Below are 12,010 nucleotides of genomic sequence, written 5' to 3' on the forward strand. Positions count from 1 at the left end.
CTCTAACCAGAGATTTTTACGGATTTTCTTTTGGTTTTCATTACATCAATTACTTTTTTCAATGTCTTCCATCCAAATAAATAAATATTAATTGTCAGCTTTCTTAATGTTCAGGAATTTTAATTAGAAATTAAGGAATATTAAGTCAAAAGTTCACCTACTTTTTTTTATTATTATTATTATTATTTAGTCAAATTTTGTTTGATTAAGCATTTCATTAGTTTATTTGAAATTAAATGTTTTCATTTCACGAAACATAATTTTATTCAACTGTAAATGTTCATTTTAAATTATTTATAACCACAAATATCTATTACTTATTTTAAAGAGCAAACTATATTCGAAAAAAGGCCTAAAATACCCTTAAAGTATTGAAAATGGTATAAAATTACCCTTCATCCACCTATTAGCTCCAAAATATACTTTTCATCCATCTATTGGCTCCAAAATACCCTTGTCATCCACCTTTGGGTTCAAAATTGACCACTTTTTTAATTGTTTTAAAATTAAACTCTTTAAATATTTTTTAAAATACTTGGCGTTCAACTATTGATTCTAATTTTAATTTATTAATATAATTTATAAACCAACCCACTACCCACTCATGACTAACTAAACCCCACTCAATTAATAATTCAATTATAATATCAAAATTGTCATAAACACTACTAAAACACGATGAAATTATAGATTCCTGAAAATGACATCCAAAATTATTCGAGTCCGAATCAAAACCCCAATTAAAATTAGGTTGAGCCGATTATTTAGGAGGACACTTTCTTTCAAAATTGAATTAGAAACTTATGATTAAAGGTAAACAAGTAATACATCCCGAATTAATTCATGCACTTTTCTTACATATAATTTTATAAATATTTATGATTTGTTTTAAAACCTTTAATATAGTATTTTGAAAAAAAGTTACCTATGAAGTAATATCACATAATTGAGACGTAAAAATAATTAAGATGAACATAGTCAGACTTGTAAGTTTATCGGTGATTTTTATTTAGCCACTTGAATGTATGATAATTTACTTCTATAATTTTTAAAAACACTCAATTGGCAGTAGCTTGCATTAATAATGTTATGAGTTTATTAAAAGGAATTTAATTAGTAATGGGTGGGTAATGGATTGATTTATAAATTATACTAATAAGTTAAATTATAACAAATAGTTGAGCACCGCGTATTTTAAAAAATATTTAAATAGTTTAAATATAAAACCGTTAAATAATTGGTCAATTTTGAACCAAAAGGTGGATGGCAAGGGTATTTTGGACCCAATAGGTAGGTGGGAAGGGTATTTTGGAGCCAATAGGTGGATTGAGGGTAATTTTGTACCATTTTCAATACTTTAAGGGTATTTTAGGCCCTTTTCCGAACTATATAATATTAATTCCTTCGTTTCAAAAAATATGATCTGATTTGACTTGACACGAAATTTAAGAAAATAGAGAACACTTTTGAATCTTGTTGTCCTAAATTAAAAGTTACGTGAAATGAACAAAACTGTTATTTGATCTTGTAACCTTAAACATGTCACGTGGAAAGTTGAAATTAAAATGTTAATCCAAAAAAAAGTCATTCTTTTTTAAACAGACTAAAAAAGAAACGAGGTCATTCTTTTTTAAACGGAAGAAATATTAGTTTAGATTCTAATTATTAAGATTTCTCGTAATTTCAAATATTACTTTCTCTACCATATTTTATGCTTAGGATACATGAGTATGAATACGTGAAATACATCTATCTGTCAAATTTTTAAAATGAGATACATATTTTAATTGTTTAAATTAATTGTTTGTAACAGAATTCATTAATTACATGAGTTAATTAATTTTATTTATTATTCTTTGAAATAATAAAATCATTAATATTAATAATAAAAGACAAAAATAAGTATATTTTGGTCATGTAATTTGATTTATTTTATTTTTTATTAATGTGTCCAATAAATTAAACATTTAGATACATGAGTATCATACAATTACATTTATATGTACCATAGAATATTTCGTACTTCCTCCGTTTCATAAAGAATGGTTTAGTTTGACTTGACGCGAAGTTTAAGAAAATAAAGAAGATATTTGATCATGTGATACTAAATTAAAGTTATGTCAAAATGCACAAATTGCGCTTTAATCTTGTGGCCTTAAACATGCCACGTGGAAAATTTGTTACCAAAAAAGGAAAAATGTCATTCTTTTTAAACAAACTAAAAGAAAATGAGGTTATTCTTTTTTAAACGGAGGGAGTACTAATTTCATGTATTTGTTATCTGTATCAAGTATTAATTTCATGTATTTGTTTTCTGTATCTAATTTTAATTTCACGTATCTATTTATATGATCTAATATTATTTCATGTATATTTATATGTATAATTTGATGTATGAAGTATTAATTTCAGATGTTATATTCAAAAACATGCATTTCGGATAAATATGAAAATCTTCAGATACATTATAATAACACAACAAATATATATAAGCATATTATTATACATGATAAAAGACAAATACATATGACAACAGTAGGGTAAATCAAATACATGGGTGAATATTAAATAATGCATAAATCTCCAATATATTTATTAGATACATGCATACTTAATAAGATACATTGATAGCACCTAGATCAGACGAAAGAAGTGATACTAAGCTTCCTGGTAGAGTATGTAACAGACATCATCGATAATGTCGAATTTATAAATCTATTGAGTTTGAAATTTCTGCTTACAACTATATCCATTGTCTCTATGCGCGGGAGACGGCTTCACTTGTGAGAAAAGTTATGGGTACTTGGGGAATTTGTTTGAGAGTGAGAAAATCAAAGGCTAGGAGTTTGATGTGTATGTTGACAAGCCGTAGAACATCTATTTTGATGCAGTAGTTCTTCTCACTAACAATTGATCAAGAGAAGAGAAAGAGGAAGAGAGTTTTACCCTAACTCATATTCCCTGAGAGATAAATATTACTTTTAATTAAAATATTAATTTTGAAGTTTAACTGTAAAGATAATTAATCAATCCTAATTTTGAGGGAGCTGAGTATTTGATTGTATCGTTAATAATGTATGATATAAAATATTAAAAATGGTAATATATGTTATGTTAGTGCTGTATGACTAATAAAGTAGTTTATTCTATTTTAAACTACTTCCTCCGTTTCATAAAGAATGATCTAATTTGACTTGACACAAAATTTAAGAAAATAATTTTTTTTTTGATCAAGTGGTCCTAAATTAAAGTTATGTCAATGTACAAAATTGTTCTTTAATCTTGTGACCTTAAACATGTCACGTGGAAAATTGTTACCAAAAGAAGAAAGAAGACATTCTTTTTTAAACATACTAAAAAGAAAAGAATGGTATTCTTTATTAAACGAAGGGAGTACAAATTTCAAAAATCTTCCTTTATTTTTACAACCGTGTCAAATCAAACAAATGGCAAAGGCCACTCTCAAACCTTAATTATGCATTTCAAAATATACATTATTTTTTACATAACCACTTTAAATTAAAAAATTATCAATCCTAACATAACATTAAGACTTAACTAAACATTATTTTTCGTTTTTATCCTTTTTAATTATTTTGAAATTATTCTTTAAAGTAAATTTTTGTTATAGCTATAGTGGGTTATTATTCTTTGAAATTATTCTTTAAAGTAAATTATGCATTTCAAAATATACATTATTTTTTACATAACCACTTTAAATTAAAAAATGATCAATCCTAACATAACATTAAGACATTAACTAAACAATATTTTTTGTTTTTATCCTTTTTAATTATTTTGAAATTATTCTTTAAAGTAAATTTTTATTACCTGTCAGTCTTTTCAAATGGTTATTTTAGAGTGTCAAACACTTTGCTCAAAATTCCATCGACATGAGTCTTTAGGTATGTAAGCTCGTACTCAACTCCTTCGACAATTCTTATCTGTTGTGCTCGTGTAGTTTTACTATATTGATAGCAGAGTATGTTCGGTAGGCGGTGATTGTTAAGTTTGTATTTTGTAAGTAACTAGTGTGTCATGCCATGCAGGATCTTACGATTGCAAATTCTATGGTAACAAATCAAATGACAAATAAAAGTATACTAAAGACATATTGTTAGTATTTGGTCTAGCGACCTACATATGATAAAACTAGTATTGAATAATATAAATATGTTTAGGAGAAAATCTCCTCATAGACAAAATTCTTTTAAGAACTACATTGTAAATATTATTGTTTTATACTATGAGAATAAAAATTTTCAATTTATAGATCTACAAATTTTTCCTCTAAAGGAAAGAACAATCCTGATATGAAAGAAAAATATATTTTTCTTTCATGAAAAGTAAAAATATTTATGGTAATGTTTTGTCTTTTATTTTAGTAAAAACTAAATTTCAAATAAGATAATAAAATCAGGACGAAATCCCAAGATATCTCCCCTTTTGGCTGGATTTCTTGGCAAAACTTGATTTGTCTTGTTCATATGCTTGATAATCTCGTTCTTCATGTATCACTGCTACTTACCATGATTTAAAATTGATATGGGTTAAAAAATTGGATGACTATGTTAAAAGTTGTGAACATGGTTGAAAGTGAATCTCATGTGTTAAAAGTAATATGCATGAGTTGAAAGTAGAACTCATGCATTAAAAGTAAGATGCATGACTTAAAAGTGCAGCTCATGCGTTAAAAGTAAAGACACATGAGTTAAAAGTGGAGCTCGAACATTAAAGTTTGCAGGTGTTGGATGTTGGAGCCCATGCTCTAAAGTAAGGATGAGTTGAAAATTAATTTTGTTTTAAAAGATGGAACAACAATATATTGTTGAAAATATATTTGAAAAATCTCTTCACATGTAGTAGCACAAAAAATTTCATCATTATCACGTTGATTGCAAATTGATTTGGAATCACTTGAACATATCTTCAATCTTGATTAAACTGAGTCATTGAACCATTAGATCTTTGAACCATGTGTTCTGGAACCACTTGTCGAATTCGCAAGTGATTAGGATGTCGTGCGAAAATTTACAATTATAATGGTTAACAAATCAGACGACAAATAAAAGTACACTAAAAAACATATTATTAATATAGTTTAATTCAGCGACCTACATATTAAAAAGTTAATATTGAAAAACATAGAAGAAAATCTACCCATAAACAAAATTCTTAGTGTATTTTTATTTGTTGATGATGACAATTTCTTATACTACTTCATAACTTATGAATCTTGCATTAGGGGATATTTCCATATGAAAAAGATTATGGTCGTTGATGACACATTTTTATATGACAAATATGAGGATGTCTTATTGTTTATTGTTGTGTAGTAGGATACTGAAAATAATATTATCTAATTGCACTTATGTGGTGAACAAAGTGTATGATGCATGTTGGATCTACTTCTTCAAGAAGATAAAGTCTATAATGATTGATGAACCAGAATTGTAACTCATCTAATATGCATATGAGCATAGCTAGGATATTTTTAAGTTTTATCTGCAAGCTCCTCATGAACTTTGTATAAGGCATCTTCGTGAAAACCTCCAACCAAAAAGAAAACCGCCACATCGAAATCGAATGCACCAAAATGATATTTTGCTCTTCTTTTTATATTACAATATCACTTGGTCATAGCTGCCACTCACAAATGTTAGTAAAAGATTTAAAATTCACACACAATGTATACATTTATGATACTAAAAAAATTTATATTAAATCCAACATTATAATTTTAGCATAATAGAGCATAGTTAATCATCCAATAAAATGACATAACACTTATAATTAAATGACACTGGCTTAAAAGCTTCTGATAACAATGAAGATTAGAGCGATAGAATCGTCCAATCCACATTCATGTTTCAATTGGAAAGGGGTAATTGGAGAATTTTTTTTTTTTTAAAAAAATAACTAACATATGTTTCTTGAAACCACATAAACATGCACAGCTGCATTCCTACTCAAGAGGTGACACTTGAGTAGTCGCACTGAAGCTCATCTTCACTTATCATCGTACATTCTTCGCGTGTCTGAACCTCTATCTGGCTAAATCTCTGTAAGTTTTTGCTTCTCATGCCATTGAGTTTCACAAGCTTACTCAGGATACATGCCATGGCAACCTTTGATCCCAAGTTAGAGAGCCCTCTAGACATGCAGATTGCACCACCCAGGAGCATTAGAATATTTGGCACCAGATTGCTTGATGGCTCATTTCTTCGTTCCCTAGCATTGCATTCATGTGACACTCCACCGCAATAGTCACTACTTGTGCAGATTTCTGGATTGATTAGTCCCCTTGTGTGGTCTACGGTGTCTAACCCAAGTGGAACCTTCATTTGAAGAGGGTGGGAAAGGGAAGATCAAAAAATTGTGTCAAGCAGCACGTTATACACTTTCAACTCATATTTGGAAGGCTAATTAATCCATGTAGGCAATAGTAGTAGCACGTTATCCTTGTACTTGCTTATCATTTTAGGAGGGAGGGAGGGAGGCCATTAAAGTACAAAGGGAGAAAATGACTTCCAGAAGGAAAATGCTTCTGTTACGGTCACTGCCAGATTTGTGTCTTTTATCATCTATTTTACTTAACTTTCCATTTCCTAACAAAAAGAATAGTGGAAGTCCCACAATTAAGAACTTTAAAAGAAGCATAGCTCCCACCTTTTGAATTAACGTGACGGCAGTCACACCTGAAGTCAATTGAGAATGGTGGTCAACTGCTTTGTATTGGCGAAGTGCATCATCCATTTTACAAACATAGCTCCATATGCCTTTTGCAAAGGCTAGTTTTGCCATTTCAACGTTAAGACCAGCATCTTCTTGGTGTACCATTTGAATCTCACAGGCATTCCTACCAGAAACTGAAGGAAAAATTTCACAATGAAACCAACTCAGTACTGCACCATCCTACATTCCTAAAAGTACTACAGAAGGTGAAACCAAGAATGCTATACAAAATGACAGAACAAATCAAAAACCTACTTTTCTTGATTCTCCAACCAGATCTAAAGAGCCTAACCCTGACATACTTCTTCTTTCTTTGTGCCAAAGGATATTCACATTCCTACTAGCAGTAAAACGCCAAAAATTTAGCATACATAAACTAAGATATGTAACAGGAAAAATTGAAACAAGAATAGATACAATTATAGTTGGGACACATGAATGATGGAAACTTGTGTGAGAACACCAAACACTTCTTCCTTCTTATTTCTTTTACTTTTTTTAGGTTTGTGTGGGGGCGGGGCGGGGCGAGAGTGGGGTAGGGGGTACCATCCAATTGAAAGAACTAAACAAGTTCTAACTGCAATATTTATTTAACAGAAGACACTGCACCATTGAGAAAGATATCTCTCTAGAGTTAAGTTGGGAGAGTCAGTTCTATGAGAGCTTGATGTCCTCTCAATGTCAAACTTTATTAAGTACTACCTTGGTAAAACAGTAGAAGGATCCGTCATTGCCTTCCCACACTCTCCAAGCTAATATGTACTCTCTGGGAGTCAATAGTGGAAACTTCTTTATCATGAGTCCAATTTCAGTTCCGCTGCTTGAATCCACCTGCAACTGCTTATGCTCAATCAAGGTTTTGTCCCAAAATTTCCGGAAATCATTGTCCATGTAAAAATCTCTTAGCATCTCAACAGAGCAATTTTCAAATACAGTGACACTTAGATATTTAAGAGGCTCATCCTGCAGAACAGAAGAGACGAAACATGGGTATCATCACCTCATTATTGATACAGATAGTAGTAACTTTTTTCGGTAAGTTAGACAACGATAAGAATTGCTAAATAAATACATTTAAAATAAGGCAATCCAGATACTTTGCATCACTTCGCCTAATAAAAATAGCATTAAACAGAAGGTGAAACCAAGAATCATTTATTGCACAGCCCATTCAGTCACTTTAGATCCTTTATAAGTATCAATGGGAGCACTGCCTACAGTTGGTTACTCCATTTTCTTTTAAGAGCTTCAAAGGTACATAAGTATATTAACAAAAGGTGAAAGAAGTCACTTTTGTGATTAATAGTTAGCCTAATGGACACACTTCTTCTGTTTCTTTACGAGCCCAGCTTATTGATAGGTTCAGCCATGAGGCATAAATTTGCTATTCTGAATTCTGAGAAAATAGGCAATTCAGCAAGTCCCTAAGAGATAAAAGCAGAGACCGCTATAATATTAAAAACACAGTACATAAAGAGATAATCTGAGCAAGCACCTTCAGTTTACAACACCGTGCACAGTAGGAAAAACGATCTGTTCTCCGGTTAATGACATCTTCCCATTTCTCATTAGCTTGAAATTTATTATTTACGACGTCAATCAAATTCTTCAGATCTAGATCAGATACCACTGCAGTGATCCTGAGAATAATAAATGAGATATTAGGATGCTTAAGACTAATAAATACAGCCACATTTGCAAGTTAAAAGCAATTGAAGACAAGGCTCACATAGGAGAACCATATCTACTACTAGAGCATGGAAATTCTTTATATACTGCAATAGTGAGCCCAACTCACAAGGAGTCCTACCAATACGTCGCTCTTCAAGACGAGAGATCTAATCATCTATTTCAAGTTCCAAGAGCCTAGGTACACCTGACAATAAACAAAAAAATAAAATGCTAAATATTTAGTTGAAAGAAATCTTTATTTCCTCAAAAGGATAATACAAATTATTTTCATAACCATGAACCCTGCAACCTGAACTGATCCTTGGTGCAACCCCAGCTCAATTGGGAAGTCCTCTAAGTCTTTTCTCATCATTCTAACCCGAGTTTTGGCTCCATCATACACATCCTTTATCGCCCTAATGTAAGCCACTGGTACACCTCTGCTTCCAAGCATCTCCATATGACTTCTCTCCAGGAATTGTCGTAAGCCTTTTCAAAATCAATGAATACCACATGTAAGTCACTCTTCCTTTCCTGATATTTCTTCACCAATCTCCTCACAAGATGGATGGCTTTTGTAGTCGATAGCCTCAGCAAGAATACAATCTGGTTCTCGTAAATTGACACGTCTCGCCTCACCCTCATCTGCTCGACTCTTTACCAGACTTTTTTAGCAACTTGGTACCCATGTAATTGTTACTACTTGGATATCACTCTTGTTTTTGTACAACAGAACCATTTACTCCACCTCCACTCCTCGGGCATTTTTGTTATCTTAAAAATGACATCAAACAAACTATTTAACCACATCATACTTGTCATGTCTATGTTTTTCCAAAACTCCATCGGACTCTCATCTAGTCTAGTCGCTCTCCCCCTGCACTAACTACTATAAGCGCGCTTCACCTCCTCAACCTTAATACACCCACAGTACACAAAATCTCGATATCTCTCTGAGTGCTCCAAATCACCTAGCACAATGTCTCTATTCCCTTCTTCATTCAATAGTTTGTAGAAGTAAGCTTATCATCTTTGTTTAATGAGGATCTCTTCTACCAACACCATGTCTTCTTCATCCTTGATACACTTCACTTGATTTAGGTCTCGGGCCTCCTCTCTCGCCTTCGCGAACCTTTACAGTTTCTTATCTCCGCCTTTGTCTCCTAGTTTATCATATAGTCGTTCGAAAACTGTCGTTTTGCTATTGTAGCCACTAACTTAGCCTCCGTTTTCGTTGCCTTATAGATTTCCTTATGCGTTCGTATTTCCTCCTCGTCCTTCATTTTACCAACTTTGCGAAAGCAATCTTATGCTTCTACTTAGCCTTGAACTTTCTCGACCACCAAAGTTACCCCTCAACACCCTGGTACCTCTCTAGTTCCTTCCTTAATGCAACTAGTTGTCTTATCCCCATTTTATACACATCTCCAGTACTCCTCCAAGCTCCCATCGTCACCAACTTCTCTCTCATTTACGTAGAGAGGGCAGGGGTCAAGCTACCTCATATTTACTTAGTCGAAAATTAATCTTTTTCCTACTTGCTCGCTCAATCCAAGTCCATCACCAAAAGTTTATGTCGGGTAGTAAGATTCTCACTTGGGATAATCTTACGTCCTTACAAAGGCCTCTATTACCCTTTCTCAAGAGTAAGTAATTTATCTGAGTTTTAGCTAGAAGGAAAAGACAAATGGTAGAAAGAAATCATCCTTTGTTCTGCCAAATAAATAGGCCAACTTTTGGTTCTTCTTTCTTCCTGAAGATGAAAAAGAAACCATTCGTACTCTCATGACTTAATGGACGACTTTCAAATGGTTCAAAGGAAACTTTTGTATGAGTCAGCATTATCTCGAATGTTATCAACTCTGGTACATAGACCAAATAATACATTACAAGTAAAAGTTCTAACATTCATAGAGTCCTTGGACTCGTTTAGAAATCATCCTTCTTAGCTGATCTTCATAGGCAAAAATGAACAACTTTCAAACGGTTCAAAGGAAAATTTTGTAGGAGTGTGTATAATCTCAAATGTTATCAATTATGGTAAATTGACCAAATAATACAATGCAAGCAAAAGTTCCAACATTCATAGAGTCCTTAGACTCGTTTAGAAATCACCCTTTATTCTAGGCCTATTAGAACCAGAAGATGCTCTTAGCTGATCTTCATAGGCAAAATTGGACAACTTTCAAACAGTTCAAAGAAAAATATTGTATGAGTCTGCATAATCTCGAATGTTATCAATTCTCGTATATAGACCAAATAATATACTGCAAGCAAAAGTTCCAACAATCATTGAGTCCTTGGACTCATTAGAAATCATCATTTGTTCTAGGCCTATTTGAACTAGAAGATGCTCTTAGTTGATCTTCATAGGCAAAAAAAAAAGCTAAGCTACTTAACTGATGCCCAGGTCTAATTATTCTTTAGAAAATTTATCTAGTTTGCAATCCAACTTGAATTGTTCACCGGACAGGTGTCATAGTTGTACTTGTAAGAATATACAATTTGATTGAACAAGTGGCAAGCGTAGAGAAGACTACAATCAACCATTGAGTCGGTTGGTGATGAATTTTTGATATAATACTTACCAATGAACATCAAATTGAATCCGAATATGACATGGTACAGGCTACTACGTCTTTCTTTATCCAAACAATAAGAAGAAATTATTTCACCTTTTCACTATGGAGCTTCTTGTGCACAAACCTACCTATATTAGAAGAAAAAAATACCTTACTTCAGAAGGAGCAGAGGGAGAGACATCAGGATGACCATTGGATTCGGCATGTGGATTCGCAGCAGATCGTTCTCTAAATCCGAAGAGGACGGATAGGAAAGACAAGGCAAATGGAAGGCGAGAGTTCAGCAAATGACATGTCAGTATGATCACTATGACCGCCAGGGTATACCCGTAAGTACACGAAGACAGCGACCATCCGTTTCCTCCTCGATCCATCTTCTCTTTCGAAAGTTCTAACACTAATGATGAAGACCAAATCGCAGTGCACGTTCTCTGTGTTTGCTATATGCAACTGGTCAGCCTATAAATTTCCGTCCTCCTTGGATTTGGAATCCAGCACTCCTAGGATTTCTTCAGCATCGCCCTTCCACAACGACCGTTCTATCGCAAGGGGTTCGCAAAGTTTGGCCTTCACCCTACAAACTAGATAAACCCATCCTCACGGTGATCCATACGTAGTCACCCCTTTTGTTTTGGGGGAACTTTTTGTTTATTTTTGATTCCCTCATTTTCAATTTAGATAATTGGAGCCTGCTAAGTCCGGAGCCCAATTTTCTTATTAATTTCCGAAAATTATGTCAAAATTCTTTATACGAAATGGCAAACATCCATAACTAATTATATCATAGGGGTATAGTTTAATTTATTTACCTTATATAATTATAGTTTAATTTTTTTTGCTATAATTAATGGGGTCCGCAACATATTATGTAACCAATAGTATAAAAACCTTATTTTCTAATTTTGTATATAACTTATACACAAAACAATTTTCTCTCTCCTTTTCACATTCCAACTTTTTCTCCTACATTTAATACTCCAGCTATTCGGTTTGAATTTCAAATTGTTGTCCAAAATTAGATT

At 32.5% G+C, this 12,010-nt stretch overlaps 1 protein-coding gene across 1 annotated transcript; it reads right to left on the minus strand.

Annotated features, from left to right (window-relative positions):
• Positions 1–5,696: 5,696 nt before the first annotated feature.
• Positions 5,697–11,679, minus strand: LOC101261699 (uncharacterized). Its single transcript, XM_004235448.5, has 6 exons — positions 11,139–11,679; positions 8,231–8,375; positions 7,438–7,698; positions 6,991–7,072; positions 6,670–6,869; positions 5,697–6,338 (listed from the first exon to the last, which is right to left on the minus strand). The coding sequence occupies exons 1-6, from the start codon at positions 11,360–11,362 to the stop codon at positions 5,970–5,972; spliced, it is 1,281 nt and encodes a 426-aa protein (XP_004235496.1). The 5' UTR covers positions 11,363–11,679; the 3' UTR covers positions 5,697–5,969.
• Between the last annotated feature and the right edge of the window lie 331 nt (positions 11,680–12,010).

The sequence above is a fragment of the Solanum lycopersicum genome, chromosome 3 (assembly GCF_036512215.1).
Source record: "Solanum lycopersicum chromosome 3, SLM_r2.1".
NCBI classification, from domain to species: Eukaryota; Viridiplantae; Streptophyta; class Magnoliopsida; order Solanales; family Solanaceae; genus Solanum; species Solanum lycopersicum.

What these genes read in the sequence shown, in the direction of transcription:
- LOC101261699 (XM_004235448.5), bottom strand. Translation starts at nt 11,362, where the DNA reads ATGGATCGAGGAGGAAACGGATGGTCGCTGTCTTCGTGTACTTACGGG. An exon ending in TCTGCTCCTTCTGAAGTAAG is followed by an intron (nt 8,376 to 11,138) that starts GTATTTTTTTCT and finishes TATTATTCTCAG; the next exon opens with GATCACTGCAGTGGTATCTG. An exon ending in CCTTCTACTGTTTTACCAAG is followed by an intron (nt 7,073 to 7,437) that starts GTAGTACTTAAT and finishes TACTGCTAGTAG; the next exon opens with GAATGTGAATATCCTTTGGC.